This window comes from Galleria mellonella, unplaced genomic scaffold, assembly GCF_026898425.1.
Source record: "Galleria mellonella isolate WM207_F2 unplaced genomic scaffold, CSIRO_AGI_GalMel_v1 utg788, whole genome shotgun sequence".
Lineage (NCBI taxonomy): Eukaryota > Metazoa > Arthropoda > Insecta > Lepidoptera > Pyralidae > Galleria > Galleria mellonella.
In genome coordinates this window covers 268,182-287,072 of record NW_026442154.1, presented here as the reverse complement: position 1 = coordinate 287,072, position 18,891 = coordinate 268,182, and the positions used below count along the sequence as shown (strand labels likewise).

Sequence of the window (18,891 nt, the reverse complement as noted above, 5' to 3'; positions counted from 1 at the left end):
ACTAGAAATTGGCTAATAGCTTTCTCTTGTTAGGAGATCTATTCCGACGATATTTGTTTAGAAAATGAAAAAGGAACAGCCACCTACACCGTTTGTCTACGCCGAATTATTTTTATTATTTTCGAAACCGATAGGTGACAAAGGAGGCAGCACAGCATTTGCCAAGTCAGCTAGTGTTTTTATTCATTTATCTATTTATATATTTGTACCTTCTGTTTATATTAGAATATTTATGTTGTCACAACACTTGTGCACTACTAAACTCTTATCGCTGTTCTTGATTAGTAGGAAAAGATCTTTCTTAGAGATAACACCACCCTTGCTGACAATATAACTGTCTTATCTTTGTAATTTACACAATACAATAAAAGTAATAATAAGTCCTTGTTTTCAAGGACTCACCACATACAACCAACGCGGGGTCTTTAAATACTGGATATGTGAAATATATATCATACAATATAGTTACAATATATATTGGTGTAATATCGGATAATATATATTGATAGACACTATGTATATTAGATATCGATTACCCAATATATGACGTTGGTTCTAGTGTGAGGGATATCGAATCTGGTGTGGGTGATTACAAAACGAGTAATAACTTATTCTTTTTGCCATCAAATCTCAATTTAATTGAAATTTATATTAAACTTTCCACCTAAATATATAGTTATTGAAATACATATATAGCTGCAATTCGATATCGAACGAAACTCATAATAGGCATTAAATGCTTTAGTGCCTTCAAAGGCCTTGGTTCCAAATTCAATAAATAATACGTCTGACGTTTGACGGTTTAACGCCACAGTGTATAAAATATGTAACACATTTTTGAGGCTTTTTCCTCAAACCCTAATAAATGTTTTTATAACCTCTGCAACAGGCGACGTGTATATACCTGTACTTATAAATAGACCGGACGTTTATCCGTTGGGCGCACGTCGAAAACAACCATTTTCCGGGTTACACGAAACACGCTAAAAAACGTTCAACGCGGCTAATGTAAAATAATCTTTATTATGCTTATATTAAACTGAAGCAAGCAGTTTTCAAATGTGTAGTAGCGATAAAAACCAATCAAGCAGTGGGTAATAAAAATATAAATATTATTTTAGCACAATCTTAATTTATACAAAATTTAAGCACATTCAAAAAGATGTAGGTTCTGAATTCGTCTTTTTTGTTTGTCTTTTCTTATGTGAAACGAAATTATATATAAGTCAAAATTATATACCAGAGGGAGACTTTGTACAATAGTCGATTGCTTGGGTACCTCTGTACCATTAGCCATGTACTAGTAGCCATGCAAACACAACTGCTTCACGGTAGAAACACAAATAGGATATAGGTGCCCAAGCAAACGACTTTTTTACAAAGTCTCCTTACTTTATAGTGGTTCAAATAATTATCCCAAAATTAAATAAAAAAATCTTTGAATTTACTAACATTCATTGGTATTTATTTATAAAATTAAATAGGGTTTTTCAATATAATGTTAAAAAAGATCATCACTAGAAAACAATTCCTCCAGATTTTTTGCAGAAAATATGTGAACTATCCGCGAAATGTCAAATTTTTAATTGGAAGGTGAAAAAAGCAGCGCTGCGTTTGATGTGTGTTGAAATTTTAATTCGTTTTGTGCAAAACCGCTTTTCCTAACAATTTACGGTGAAAGGATAGTATCTCTCTTTTTTTTTTATTTTACCTTCCATAAAATACGTATATTAGATCTTTTTACTATGAATTACGTATTTACACACTCATTTGTATAATGTTATTCACAATATAAAGAATATTTGAAATAAAATTTCTTTTTGGGCCTTAACGCGATGGTATTTCAGGTAAATGTAGGTATTTTGTAGTTAAAATATATTAGTTATTTCAAATAGCAAATTTCTAGATACCTAATATCAGAAATCTAATTAATTGCATGTTACAGCCTCTAATAAGCAATCAAATGCCTATTATTATGTATCTAAGTACATACATTAATGCTCTCAGCTCCCAGCTTATAGCTCTATAATCTTATTGGTTTATAATCAACTGGATTTGTACAACGCTAGTTACCAATATTACTCAGGTGGCCACTATATGTAATTCTAAGTGTAAAAAAAAATAATAAAAATAAATAAATCTGAATAAATATCGAAAACTTCAGTTGTCTAATGCCTTTATTGTAAATACTACAATGAAGTAGCATTTTGCCGAGCATATTCGAATCTAATGTGAAAGGACGCGAACTTGCTGCCAGAACATTGATTAATTTAATTTGTTAACGGATTTTCCCCTCAACGGAAAGCTAGTCGAAAATTGAAATTGACACACAAAAGTTGTAAATCAGAGTCAAACTAACGACACGACCTTTGAGCTCTCTATAATTCGAGTCGTTACTAGACTGGCCACGATGCTATCCAAGTTTTATTGAATTGGCTCGATTGCGCCCATTGCTTAATAGGACCAATTAACTAAGGCCTCTGGGTTCTTTGTGGATTTATAGAAAAGAAGGATCAAGTTATATCTCACGTTGGCTTAACCGATATGAAGCCTACTATTTTTATAAACCAGAAAGTTTGTGAGAATTGATAAATATTTGTTACTCTTTCACGCAAAAAGAACTAAACAGATTTGAATTAAACATAGTTCGTAATTTTTTATTTTTATAAAAAACATTATACCTATCTTAACGTAACATATAAAATATTTTATATATTGATTCACATGGGCAAAGTTATTGGATACAATAACTAGTAAAACATATACCAGTTTTAAGGTTGAGCTGGTATTGTAATTGATCGTAAAATTTCGTTGAAAATCATCACCTCTTAGGTTTGTTATTAATGTTACGTCTAATAATAATTTAAGCCATATTATCAACTATTATTAGCAGTATATAGATAAAGGATATCCTTTATATACTACTACAAAGAAGGGTCCTGAGATACTTGCATCCATTGACTCGCAATAATAGATACTCCACCAGTCGATTCATCCAGCGATGGGTCGCCTGCATTGTTTGCGAGAACCTTTATCCTCATTGATTGTCGGTTCTTTTCCTTATTGTATTGTATGTTATTCCTCAGTTTTACGCAAATAAATTGTACAAGCCAAATAAATACAAATAACTGCAAACGTTTTCGACTAACCGAAAGCATTGGCATATAGCTTCATTTTATTATAACAGGATGTAGGTACGTAACTTTGCTTGAAATAATATTAGCTTTGCAAATTACACGTAAAAACAGAAAGTTTCACCGACGGCTGACATTGAAGATCGAGCGGCGTCTCGCGTGACCATGAAATTATGAAGAAACAGACAGAATTCGCAACAAGAAATTATGATTTTCTGTTAACAATAACGTTAATAAAATGAACGCAAAGTACGACAAGCAGAATGCTAGTTTGGATTAAACAATGTGATATTTATCTTTACCTTTGAATTAGATTTTTGTGCGACATGAATTTAACAAGTGTGTGGAATGGCCAAATCTGAAACTAACAAACTAGTATATAACTATATATCGCGACTTTGCCCAAGTAAAGTGTAAGAAAATTAATAAATCTATCTGTGTACAAAATTTCTTTCTAACCAATTCAGCTGTAGTTATTATTAATATTAGTAGGATATATATTATATAAATAAAAATCAGAGCCAACAAAAAGTGCTCTTCATAATAACAAAGGATAATAATTGTATTTAAAACTTAAAATTTTTGTTTCAGTCCTCATTTTCGAAGAATAATTAAAGATTGTGTTTTACTGAATAGATTTTGATAAAATTTCTATGGGACTAATCTAACTTTTAAATAAAAAACGTAACCTTTTAGATAAAAAAATATTTTTCAAAATCGGTTCATAACTGACATAACAGACTATATGTAATAAACATAAAAAAATTATCACCGAATTGAAAACTTCCTCCTTTTTTCGAAGTCCGTTGAAAATGTCCTGTTTTATTAACAGAACACTCTCTGAGAAGGATGCAAAAGATAGATATATCTATATTTCAACTTATATATACAACTTTATCTATAGAACTTACGTAATTCCAAATAGGTAAATTTTGTAGATACTCAAGCTTCAATCTTTTAGTAGATATATAAACAAAATTATATTTACAACGTATTCAGAACGCATTCAATATGATTTTATTTCCGATTCACTCGTTCGTGCAGTGAGATAGGCAGTGAAAATATAGAATACGAGGAGTACCTACTTGTAATATTCATATCGTAATTAATTATATATAGATCTTCTGATTGATATCGTTATATATGTGGTACAAATGGTATTTTATCCAGCAGTTACTTTAATTGTGAGAAAATTTATATGGAATCAATACGGGAGTAAATTCAATTTATATTTATATTATAAAGAGGAAAGATTTTATTGTTTGTTAGTATGTAATGGACAAATTTTTTTGATAAGATTTTTAAAATAATTTCACCTATAGAAAGCAATTTTGTCAAGGAGTAACATAAACTATATCTAATATATATAATTTTCGTGTCGCTGTGTTTGTTACCAAACTCCTCCAAAACGGCTTTACCGATTTTTAAGAAATTTTGTGTGCATATCGAGTAGGTCTGAGAATCGGCCAACATCTATTTTTCATACCCTTCAATGATAAGGACCACCTCTAAATATTTTTTTTATTTTTATTTAATTATGACTTAGCATTGAAAAATACATACAAATTCAAATTTTCACGCTTTTACGATCAACTCCTGTTTTTTAATTGCGATTTTTATATACCGCAATAGGGTTACAAGATAGCAATCGAATATAATAATTGTAGTAGGATAAATTTTCATATATAGTTCTCGAAATAATATATATGGTAAATATTACCATATACTATTATAATTTTTTTATGGAACATAATTTTACTTAATAAAGTTATATTTACATTTGAAAATATTAATGGTCTTCAAATTCCTGTCTCTGATTTTAATTGTAGCACTAGCAACAAATAAAAATGTTTGAAATTACGTTTAAAATTATGAATATTTTTTATATACACTATAAAACAAACCATCGTAATTATATTTTCCTGACGTCTTGTTACTTGTAGCATTCTCCTAGATATTAAAACTAATCTAACAACAAGAATCCGTTTATTAAAATCCGTCAAATCTTTCTTATCTGAATAGTTTATATCGTAATATTTTCTGACGTGTTTTATTGGATAATGACTTTACAGGCTTTCTGAAATAAGTTAATATCATTTTTAATTTGCCCTATTACGAAGTTTGGAGGTTTAATTCTTGGAATCCAGTCGATCTGAATTAAAATTGAAAAATAAATCACGTACGTACGTAACGTACGTCACGAAAAACAAGATTTTCAAGACTGTCAAATACAGTTTAAAATGTTTCCAAAAATAGGAAATATTACTTAAACTGTCTACTTATAACAAGACGGTTTGCATTAATTTATTTTTTTCAATCCAAGTTAAGGGCCCAGCATTTTACTTTAGGTTATAAAGGTAAGTTTATTGGCCATCTTATCATTTCTATTCTGAAGCGAAGCAAATTTAACGCTCACTTTTACGCCTGTACTCGTAAAAAAAAAGCCAAAGATATACACGTACAAATAGATTAAATTTTACGTCAGAAAGTCTTGTATAAAATTAATTTTATATTGATACTTAATAAGATATAGCTGGTATACCGTTAATTTTATTTTGTGTTTCAACTTAACATTGAATTGTTTAGCGACCTTTCTGATAAGAATGGTAAATGAAGATCGTGCTTTTCAAACTTTTTCGGTTTTACATTTCCATTCTTATATTTTATATTTATTTTCTTCATCTTCATATAAGATTCTTTAGATAAAGAATACATTTGTCTGCGTAAATTAGAATAAAATTAAAAGTATTTTACTGAAATGGGTGTTATTTTGCAAAAATCCATGTCACTGGTTAGTTGATCAGAACTATTTTGATTAATTCCGCTACCATTAGTATGCTTGCGACTGCTTAAATCTAACTTTACGATTTCTAAAAATATCGATATAATAAAATGTATTCTCATTTTGTCTTATTTAATTTTTTTATTCCATTTTATTTACTTTTATTATACTTGACTTTATAAAGAAATATTAAATAATAAAACTTAACTTTTATTTATTAATGTTATTAGACTTACTTCCAGTGGTTTTTCTTAAAAATTGTTATCACCGGTTGTCAAAACAGTCGACTGACTTACCTAATAAACATCCCTATTTCTCCTGGACCGTAAGCATGATAAATAAAAAGCGGCTCTTAAATAAATTGGCGAGTCCCTTCATTTTGTTGGCTCCTGATTTAGTATGCAAACAATTTTTAACATGATCTTATCTTGTATAAACAAATTTCAGTATGATTGAGTTTTTCGAAGCACAATTCTTAAGCATTTGTGATATCTACTATCGATTTATTGAAAAGATGCAAAAGATATCAGTGCATTGTGTAGCCACTACAATATGCTTTGAGTTTATTGAATCACGACTCTCTTAAAACAATGTATTATCATTGTTTTAAACGAAGCTCACATTTTTCCCACTATGAATATATTTTTTTTGGTCTAGGTTTTCATAAGATTTTTTTTTTATTTCTGGAGTCATCTTCTGATGAAATAACCTATAATTATTTTATCGCATCATATATCTTAGTACTCAGGCGTAGTAACGTTTTTTATAGTTTTTGATATTTATAGACGACAATATTTTTCTATCAAGTTGGCCATTAGTTTCTTTGTTATTCTAATGTAATTTTTATACATTTATGTATATTGAATAAATAATTATAATGATTCTACGCAAAAAAGAAAGTTCTTGTGTAGTACTGCTAATAGAAATAGAATTCCAGACCTAATTATTACAACAAAATTCGAAGAATTATTACGAACTAAATATTAAATTTAATTGCAACAAAATTTGAAACATAAGCCTATAGTCATTCAAGAATTCTCTTTTGTTTAAAATTTTACTTATTCGTATTTATTACATCTTTGAAACATTATGATAACGTATGGAGGGTATCACGGGCGATGCAGTACTATTCTTGCCTATAAGTAACGGCAAACAATTTCTATCACGTGGGTCATCAGATTGATTTCCATTCTAACTTTAAAAAAAAAAGTTAAGTGTAAGACATATATTTTTTTTTAAATATGACAAGATTGTGTTCTGCTTCACCCTCTTTTTCTCTCTCGATAGTGCCTCATATATGTTCTACACAAATAAACAAATAATTTATTACACGAAGCTTCTTTTAGAATTCTAAGGACCTTGTTCCAGACACCAACATGTGTTCATACATATATATATATATATATATATATATATATATATATATATATATATATATATATATATATATATATATATATATATATATTAGTAATTATATGTTTTGTCTTTTTCATTATCATCATCATTTCAGCTGTTAACTGTCCACTGCTAAATATAATGCTAAATATAAGCCTTCTCTACACAGCGCCATAAGGAACGATATTAAGCAATCTGCATGCATAACTCCTTCTTGTAAAGGTAGCAAAACACTGTAATAATTAAAATAGTTTTAGAGAATATTTTATTTTTTATAAAGAAGAGGTTAAAACTATGTAAGTAGTAATAGCGTGGATTCTAACACGTGCTATAAACATAAGTGTTTATTATACTGTGTGTGTGTGACTTAAGAGTCTCGACGCCGCTGCTAGTGTACAAACATCAGTGACCAGAATATGACAAAATGTTACTAAAAATTTCGCCGAGTGTCGATGTTTCCAGCCGATCCATGAGTTAAGCCGAGTTGAGCGGACGAGAATGCGGGATCACGAATCCAATTCAGATAGGTGCCGCAGAGCAGTATACAGATCGAGATAGCGCCGGTTCGTAACATTCCACAATGTGTATGCGAGGTTTTTTAGCAGAAATGTTGCACCTACATCCAATATGTATTCAATAATTTCAATATCCATACTGTAACGATAAAATAAAATGTCGCCGTAAAAGAGTAATTTACAATTTTATACTTACTGTGATAAATTAATGGCGAATAAGCACTTAGCCCATCTGATAGTGTTTTGCTATCAGTTTTAGACATCAACAATGCCATAGAATTATATAATATTACAGTGGTACTTTCACAAGATTCCAAATGAACATTATGACCGTGCGATCATAATTTTTTAAGACCTGGATGTTCTGAGAGGTGATTAAATGAACATTCCAATTCATTAGTAAAAGGATATTCAAAATAAAATCCAAATCCTAAGGTACTTGGTCAACGTGGTTATACTAGGCTAATAATCTCCTCAAATGGGCATGGGTCTTTATCTATGCCTAGTAATGGAATACTAATCGGTTGGTATGATAATAATATGCTTCATTTCCCAGGACAAAATGTCATCTTCTTGACTCTTAAAATAGAGATTGCATTGGTTCTTTCTTATTATATAGATCAGAATGTTAATCACGCAATGTTGCTTCATAGCAAATAAGTATATGAAAAGTAGTCTATATGTTTTTATTCTATTCAAATGAAGGCCCTATTTTTTAATAAGAAAAAGGAGTTGCAACTTGCTAATCCTAATATCTCAAGAATACAAATTTCAATTAAGACAAAACCCACTGGGCCGAGTTACCGAGGCTTGTTTTCACAATAATCAGCCGGAATTCTAATAAACTCCTAAAAAGACTGGTCACGTAGAAAAGATTTGAGAGAAGAGTGGCTTAATGAAATAAATTCTGTGCCAATGTGACTTGAAAGTGGCGGAAAATTGAAGCAATTAGCTTATTAAGATGGATTTTGAATAACCTAATGAAAAGTAAAGTATCTTCTAATGTTGACTTAAATTTTATGTCAGTAAAAATTTTTACTTTAATTAAGTAGTATATTAGTATTAGCTTTTCTGTGATAATTTATTTCTTTCAAATAACTTATACGCATCTCTTAAAAGCATTATTATACTAACAGATTTAGTACTTATTATCTTATCCTTACTAATATTATAAAAGTGATGTTTGTTATGGCTTAACACCTTAACGGCTTAATCAATTACTATGAAATTTGATATACATTTTTTTTATGCAATTTAGAATGGCAAACAAGCTGACAGCGCCCACTTGATGAAAAGTGGTAACCATTGCCTATAGACATGAGCACTACCATGGATATAACAGAGTATACTGTTTCGCCCATGATACCCAAATTACTATATGAGATGGAGAAGAACACAGGCTATTTTTTATCCCAAATAGTGAATATACTTTGATCATCTAAAAGAGGTTACAGGTTAAAGTTAATAGTGATAATAAAGACTGAATATTTTTTAACAATTTTTCAGTGAAATTTGAAATACTAATTGACTAAGTTCTGGTTTAACTCATAGAATAATTTTATCTTATATTTATTGTTCTGGACAAATCAATATAATACAACAGTAGATACTTGAATAAGATTTTTTGAAGGCGATACTCATACACGGGCGATGCCAGTCGGGAATTTGAAATATACCAAATGTTAACGTTGTTTAAAATCAAGAAATATTATCATTATAATTTCCTGGTTTTACATTAAGATAACTGACAGTTTCCTTATAATTATGTCAAAAAAATGATCCCAAACTCATCAAACAAAATTGATTTCATCTGCCGGTAACGTTTTTGATTGAAACCATTTATCGATAAATGTTATACCTTAATCAACTACATAATGTTTGTTAACAGGACTTTCTGATGTATAACAGGTCTTTAAATTTACTTAGTCTTTTAAACTTTTTATTAAACTAAACAGCGGATTAAAAATTACCCCTCTCATTAAATTGAGTGTCGCTTCTTTGAAATTATAATCGACTTTTTGCTTTCATGCGAGATCGTGTAGCGACGTTTCACATCTACAGAAACGTGATGTGTTTTTTTACATGAGTTTATAGGTACTATATATGAATTATAAAAAAGTGAAGTCTTTCACATGTAAATGTGTTAAAATTATATATACAGCAAGTACGTCACTACGTTTAGATATTGACTGCTTTTTAAATTTATGAAATAAATGATATCCCCGTATTATCTATTGGTCTACGATGATAGGGCGCTAGTGACGGTTGTTAGGTGAGAATGAATCCAAATAAATCAATCCATTATGACAAATACATCAGAAATTAGTGACAGTAGTTGCCGTTGATGGTAGGATAGTTAGTCACCATTTTTAATAATCCACTCCACCTAGACTATTATGACATTTATTATACGCCTCGAATTGTTATGTGTTCATTTGGGACAGGCCTAAGGCATCAGACTAGTGATTATTCTACACTGTCATATTATTTTCATTGGCATACTGATAGAAATTAAAAATATATTTTAAATTAATTAAATGGAACACGAAGTGGTTAACTGATTACATAAACACTATGTATTATTAAATCATTACCATAATTAGGAATACGCTTTAATTTAATTATTGAATTGGTATTTAAGCAGATATGGACATTCTATAAAGCTATAATTACGTACTATGTCTTTTTTTAATATTAGGTCTTTATATTTTTGTCTTTTGAAAAAAAGTGTACCTATAACTGAAAAAGACTTCAGATATTTTGAGAATATATTATATTGAGGAAATGTCAAATTCCGCTTGCCTGTTATGTAGCTGTTGTATGTTGAGCATTTCATGTTGTAAGATAACGTTTGTGAAACAAAGTAAATTCTTTGCTCTGACATATTTACGTGGATACGAATATGTTAAAAACTTCAAAATTTTGAAATATTCGCAAAGAATTTTACGCACTTTTGATAAACTTCTTAAATACGACGTTTGGACTCAAAGATTTGAAAATAATTCTAACATTTAAATGTTTTTATTAAAGGGAAACTTTGTACCAAAATCATTCTCATGGGTATCCATACGAAAAAAACATGGATGTATTTTATCCGTATTTCTGTCGTGCCACAGCTGTACATGCATGGTTGTGTTCAGTTGGAAATTACAGGGTACGGAGATATAATACCATAGTCCTCAGGAATGGTAACCCATGAGGTATACCATAGATATCACAGTATATTGTAACGTTCATGTATATAGGCGATGGTTACTAGATTATTTCGCCAATAATCTATAGGTTTTACTCTTATGTCGGTTTGATATTTATATTGTGAAGATTGGAAGTGCCATATTTGTTTGCGCAGAAAAATTTTGCTCATTACAAACCAAAATATACTTGAATGCCACTTCTGAGAACTAAAGTATAACGCCTTCAAATCGAGACACAATAATGATGAATGTTTTGCTGTTTTATGAAAGAATATAAAATTCAGTAGCAATGTTCATACTCTGTAGATATAAGAACAAGTATTAGTGAGAATATTTCAAGTAATGAAATATCTGTATTGTTACAGAGCGACTCAACGTACTCTACGAGCGTAATTGGACTCGCTTAGTACATGAACAACTCCGAAAATTCGAGACTTCAATAGTAGCAGCTGCCAGACAGTCCACTGAAGCACAACCTCCCGAACTGGCTTTGAACTCCAAATGGACTTTTTCAGGATCTATAATATATTGCATCACATTGATTACAACAATAGGTGAGTTAAATCTCCGTAAATGATTATCCGAAAGGCTAAGGACTTTACTGTACATGAATCAAAGTATTTTACTTCAGCGAGATATCTCCTGATGTAAACATATTAGTTGCCCTTAATGCAAGAAGTCTATTACATTCAGCGAATTATGCATAGTAAATTTAATATAAATGATATGTGAGAAGATGGGATTTTTTTTTGTAAATTATTGTAGTTTAATTAAAGATAAAAATAGATAAAATGACAACTTGAAATAGGTAGATTGCTGAAAATCTAATGCAGGAACCTGCGCTCTTAAATCCATTTTAAACTCAATTTTATCCTTGGCTTTTATATGTACTCGCAGACAGCTAGCTAAGTTATAATCTCGGTTTAACAAAACTAGATAGAACAACTATATCAAATATGTTACGGACAATTTTGTAATAGATGTAGAAAGAAGTTAAAAAGATCAGACATTTTAAACTGTTTACTTACTGAAATTGAAATAGTAGGTACAAAGAGACTTATAGGGTTGCTTGTTAGTGGAGAAAAATATTACAAATTTCCCAACTATTATATTTGGATTTTTATAAATTAAATTTGAACTTTACCATCAGTTGCGTAGATTTTCTTTTCTGGAAAATATATTCTTAGCACATCTGCTTTATTTACAGGATACGGCAACGTATCTCCAAGGACTGCGGCTGGCAGAGCAGCGACAGTGGCATATGCAGCAGCTGGTGTCCCTTTGACACTGGCATGTCTAGCTGGATTGGGAGCATCACTGGCCAAGCTCGCGAGATTAGCGTGGCTGAGAGCAACGAAGAAAAAAATTCCTAGCACTTGGAGAAAGGATGGAGAGGTAAGATTGAATTTTATTATACAATGTCAAAGCTAAATAATATTTATTAATGCATTTTTCACTTTGACTAATAAGTAATAATTTTACATTATCGCTCATTTTGAAAAACACAAAGTTAAGAAAGACATAAAAAAACTCGACTCGACGAAATATAAATATATATAAATGAGTATACTTTTATTTTCATAATACAACTTTTGAGAAAAAGAACATAATAATAAATATAACAGATACATTTGTAGTTATAAGTACAATAGGGTATTCGTATTGCTAAAAGCCTTATATCTCTTTAGAGTAAAATCGTATAGAAGTAAATCTAACGTAAACTACCTATATTATAACTATGTAGAACATCATCTTATTGAATACGGCTCTCTCTCTCTATTAGAAAGGGCTTGGTATAAAGTTTTATAATGAGGTTTACTCATCATGCATTGATGAATTTTGTTCTCCTGAAATGGGATTATAAACGCCATTATCGATATCTATGGGTTGAATAGAATTACTTATAAACAAAGAGGTACTAAAAAAAGTAAAATAAGAAAAGGTGATTTTAGAGACTTGTCCAATATGATATTTGCCGAATGAAGATTATTAAATTTGATATTTTTAAAGAAGTATTAATGATAGCTTACCGTGTGGTCCCGGCATAGAATAGGCCATCCTATCCCGCGGGTGTTGTAGAAGGCGACTAAATTAGGGCAAGGAATCGGCAGCAGCGTCCCTCTTAAAACATCTCCAAAGCCTAACTGCGGTTGCTAATCCGCCTACCAAATACAGCAACTACTGGCAACCCCCCAAAGGGGAGTTTATATTCAGAAGTGGATAGTTAAAAGTTAATATGATGATTAATGTTAGTTATTTTCACAGTTGGAGAACCACCTTCAGCTTCATGAGCAACAGCGTCTGTTGCCACAACCAGCGGAGCACAATCAGTACACGTCATTCCCCCCTCGGTCCCACCGGTCTCCGGGGACGGTCAGAGCCAGGGCTGGTGAAAGAGGTCAATATTCGCAAGTATTTGAGAAGGCGCCCACGAGTCCTAGAGCAGCGACGCTAGGTCGCATCAAGCGCAGTGCCTTGGCTGATGGTGAGCTTATGTGCCTTACGTTCTGCCATATTCAAATCCTTACTAATATTATAAATATGAAAATGAGCTTGTTTGATACCTATTAACGTTTCAACCGTTCAACCGCCGTTATAAAATTTAGTGTAAATATACTATTTGGGATGGAAAAGTACCTGCATAAGCTATTTTTAATCTCAGTCAATTAAATATCCCGATCACGCGAACAAAGTTGCTGATACAAATTAGTATATAAATAAATATGCTCACGATTATTTCAATCAAGATGTAGTAGACAGAAACACATATGATTCACATTGTATTTGTACAAAACAAGTAAAACTTCGCAAGTTTTTGTTAGTTTGACGCTGCCATACGTCCATTTATAGCAAATATTACGTATTTTCTTGTATGAGTATATTATTTATTACGCAATACATATAATTGTATTACTTAATAAGGTATCTCATACATTAACTATAAATCACTATATGGAAGAAGAGGAGTTATTCATACATCGTTATTTCTCCTTAGCACATAATTATTAAGAGCCTTAATTAGAACACATGATATAATTATTAATATTAAGTTACTTATATAATTATGAAATAAGATCTTTACATCGCAAGGTAAATTCCTTCAAATGATTAATTCTACATAGTAACATGTATTATATGGTATCTTTAACATTATTTTATATACAAAAACATTTTTATATAGAAAAATGAAAATATATATGGATATATAACGATATAACTAAATAAAACTCTTTATTACATAGTTGAAATTACTGTATGGATAACATTAAATTATATACAGAGATTTTTTATACAAAGTAAACACGGAAGATTTTTTATATTTCTTAAAATAAAAATAAATAACAAGATCGCGCGGGTGAAGCTATAAAAATTAACAAATTTTTGTATATAGTAAAATAGTATAATATTTTTTAAATGCACATTCAAGTTTCAAATATCAATGTTCGCTTATTTGCTATGCTTATGAAGTTAGAAATTTGTAATAGTAGTGTTATATTAATGATTAAATAAGATTCCCCGTTACAGAGCCGCACACGTCATCAGCATTACAAACTCAGACGTTAGATCGCAAGAAAACTATAAGCAACATGAAGTGCCTGGCCACAGTTCATGGCTCAGGTAGAGGACGAGGACGAGGGACAATTCAAAGACCAAGAGGGCCTATTATAGAGCAACTAATCGCTGAGGAGTGCGGTGAGCTACCTATGAACAGGAGTCAAGAAGATCTGGATGACTCGGAAGATCCTGATGAAGCGTAAGTATCAGAAGGAGACTGTACGAAAGTCATCAGCATGAATACCTCTCTATTACTCGTGTTTTTACCATGAAGTAGCTGTACTTGCATGACTGTATTTCTGTTTGAAGGGTGGGGAATATTAGTAAAATTACCGGGTACTATACGAAGGAACAACATCATAGTATCTACGAATGGTAACGCACACGAGGATACCATGAGCATAACTATGTATTTTCTAATGTCCGTGGTGCCATTCTGATCTGTTAGTGACGGTTACCATTTTCTATTAAATGGGCCTTCAGCTTATTTGCCATGTATGCAGATTATTTTGACGTCCTCTGTGGCGTATTTGAAGAAAAAGTAAACAGTTTTAAATTAACTCGTATTTACTCTTTTTATTTTTATGAAAGATAATTTAAACTTTTACACAAAAATTCGAGCTTTTATAAATCACTAGAAAATAAATCAGTTATATTAATTATATTAGAGCCATTTACTCAGTCTAGATAATATACTATCATAAACATGACAAATAAATTGGCCTTCATTATTACGTTTATATAATTGACCGCTACAAAGGAAAATCCAATAATCCAGATTACAATACTATCATTAATCTAGATATAAAATTTATATAGGTACAAATGAAGCAAGCTAACAAAACATAATGCATTAAATGCAATTTCAAATATGACGGTACGTGTGATAATGAAATAACAAGATAATTGTTTAAAAATAACCCATTATTAAAGGCAATTAAATGGAGACTTTGTACAAATGTCCTTCTAAATGGGTACATCTGTCTTACACGTGTTCATGCCGTAAAGTAGCTATGCTTGCATTTTATATTACGTTTTAATGGATGACATATGGCAGTACATTTATAGATTACGGAGGTAGAACTTTGTCCTCATCAATAACAAAGCTAGTTGGGGAAAGGGGGTGTACCATGTGCGACATAGTATACTAGTAATGTCCATGGTGCATTTTATGTGTATAGACAACGGCTACCTTTATCTGTAAAGACCATCAGCTTGCTCGCCATTTGCAGTTGAATAAAAAATAACATACAATTTTAATGATTGTACTTTTTTTTTTTTAAATTGAAATAATTTTATAATTTTAACATAAAATATAACACAAATTTAAACTGGCTGACTCACCTAACTGCTCTTGTGATGAAGTAACTCCACAGACAATCTACCATCTTGTTATCGACTGCCCGCGTTTTGCCAGTAAGCGAATTGATTGTGAAAGCGCAATAGATATTAAAATGAATATTAATAACTTAGAGTATATAATATTATAAACGATAATGACAAAAGATTTACATTTTTAAATTTTACAAAGTATATATTAACAAAAATTGGCAAGGAAAACGGAACTAAACATCTAAACTAGTGACGAACATAAGTTGTTAAATATACATAGTTTTTTTTGTTATATAATGACATATATATTTATATATATTATAAACAATATTTATATTAAACTCGGAAAAAAAAAACTCAGTAAATGTACAAGATAATCAATCTAACAAAGATATGAATGTTGTCGCATTAAAATATAACGACAGAAACAATAGATAAAATTAATATAAAAAAAACATATAAAGTATAAAGCTTTATCTTTCTAATTAATCTTTTATTATATGTCAGTAATTAACCAATTTCAAAAAGAAGGAGATTCTGAAATCGATTCTATTTTTATTATGTTTGCTCACAACTCCGTCAGTTGTAAATGGATTTGCAATATAATTTTTTATAATATACTTAGAAATTTGTTCTATAGAAATTTTATCAAAATCCGTTTATTAGTTTTTAAATAAAAATAACTTATGCTATAATTGAAGTCGGTTTTTGTTTTGTAAAACAAAATCTTAGTTATATATTATTATATCCGTTATTAAATGTATTTATATTAAAATACATCGGGTATAGTTTTCTAACGATAACCGTAATGATCATATTAAATATAAAAAAATATTATGTTTGATATACGAGTAATACATGTATAAAAAATAACAATAAATTTAATATGTATTTGTATTTATAAATTACTTATTTTATTTTTATTTTGAATATTCTTCTGTTACCCACATAGTCCACTAAGTCACGTACGAGTATTACAAAAGATCCATTTTGAAGATGTATCATGTAGACAATAGTCATAATACCTATTTCGTTACATGACAAAAATAACGCATTGTATTTTATTGTAAATTGAATAAGTGCTTTTAAGATGATCCGCTTTTAGGGAAAAACGGAGCGTCTCAAACACTCCTTTTTTCCTTAACATATTGTGTATGCTACAGGCAAAGGCTAAAAAAATATAAAACCCCAAGGAAATGTCTTATTCCTTAAAAGATGTAATTTTTATTCCCGAGAGTTACATTTCTTAATATTTACATTTGTCATGTTTCTTCTACAGAATATGTCCACACGACACGCCGTCACGAGTGCCTTTGATTTGGAATGAAGATAATCATAAAAATAAAAGTTGTGCTGTACCCACCAGCAGTGCTTCCACTAGCGTCCAGCATCACATGAACCACAGCGCCGAACATTGTCACATACCAGTTGGGATTGTGTTATTTCTGCTCCTAGGATACATCTGTGTCGGAGCAGCTATCTTTTCCGCTTGGGAGAACTGGAGTTTCTTAGACGCTGCCTATTTCTGTTTTATAGCGTTAGCTACTATAGGTTTTGGAGATTTTGTGCCTACCAGCTTCTTAACCTCAAAGCCAAGTACAGAAACCTCAAAAAGTGAATACATTCAAATGATTGCGTGCTGTGCTTATTTGGTTTTTGGACTAATTTTAATAGCTATGTCATTTAGTCTACTTCAAGATGAGGTTGTTGCTCGGTGTTCACAGTTAGCCAATAGTTTGGGATTATCACGACAATGACAATACGAGAAGAGCGATTGTAGCTCCACAGATAATCATCTGAGGATGTTATGATCGTTATTGTAAAGAAGTTTCGTTAGGGTCCAAGTAATTATTTTCTTATTGGATCCATCGCCTGTAATTTTCACTATTGGAATTGTATTTCGTGTTACCATTGTATCATACGAAATTATTTTCTCATATCAACTAAATTAATTTTGATGGAGGAAAGTTTGAAATTTTTACGGAATTTGTACTCAAAATTGTAATGAAGTTTGTGATGTAAATAATGTATAAAATCTATTTATAAAAGCAAGGCTGAAATTGTAATAAAACAATAAAATTGTGTTGAAACTTTGTACATTTATTTTGTTGACCCAATTTTTTTTTCATACATCTTTAATTATCTATATTGACTTTAGTCTTTCTTGAGAGAAAAACGTAAATAAAACCACAACAAATGCCAAATTAATTCTATAAATGTCACATTACTGAGCTTTATAGGATTAATTTGAAGAACATGATTAAATTAACCAATAAATGGAATAGAAATTAATCAGCTCATTAATAAAACCCCAACATGCCTGTGATCAAAATAATTATGTACATTACATGGGTTAACTGGTTAATTACACACACACGTAGCCTGATTTCTATAAAATCCCCAGTTGGATTACGGGGGTGGACAGGGGCGAGTTGCGTTGAATTACGACATTGGCCGTAACATGTTTGGGTGAATTATTCGTTTGGGCCCGTCCCATGTATCGGAACCGATGTTCTCAAAAAAAGGGTATAGCCCGACAAGGCATTACGCCTATCAATATATTGTTGTTGTATTGAATATCCTTGTAATTCGTAAAATATTGTGTAACTATTTTTGTTATTTAAGCATATATGTTCAGATATTAAATATTAAGTGTGTACGTGCGTGTGTGTATTCGTGTTTGTAGTCTTAACAAAACCTTCTCTAATTGAAATTTTAAAATATATAGCTTACAGGACGGAATTTGTTTATAAGATATTATTGAACAAAAATTTCAATGCTAATTAAGCTCTAAACATTATATAATTTTAGATCCATATTTCTTTAAGAAAATTCAGTTTAACATGTAGATACGACATGGCCTCAAAAGGATGCTAATTATTTCGATTTGACTTTGAATATCGTAATCAGAAATATACATATAAAAGTATAAAAATGAACTATATTCTACAGGATTAGGGATTATATTTCAGTGTTGGCTG

At 30.4% G+C, this 18,891-nt stretch overlaps 1 protein-coding gene across 1 annotated transcript in view; it reads left to right on the top strand.

Annotated features, from left to right (window-relative positions):
- Nucleotides 1-17,982, top strand: part of LOC113520202 (uncharacterized) — a 200,708-nt gene extending 182,726 nt beyond the window's left edge. Inside the window, exons 3-7 of the mRNA XM_031910459.2 lie at nucleotides 11,389-11,577; nucleotides 12,231-12,418; nucleotides 13,289-13,508; nucleotides 14,549-14,777; nucleotides 17,190-17,982. Coding sequence (XP_031766319.2) covers nucleotides 11,389-11,577; nucleotides 12,231-12,418; nucleotides 13,289-13,508; nucleotides 14,549-14,777; nucleotides 17,190-17,667 — 1,304 coding nt within the window. The 3' untranslated portion in view covers nucleotides 17,668-17,982. The remainder of the gene's footprint in view (nucleotides 1-11,388; nucleotides 11,578-12,230; nucleotides 12,419-13,288; nucleotides 13,509-14,548; nucleotides 14,778-17,189) is intronic.
- Nucleotides 17,983-18,891: the final 909 nt, after the last annotated feature.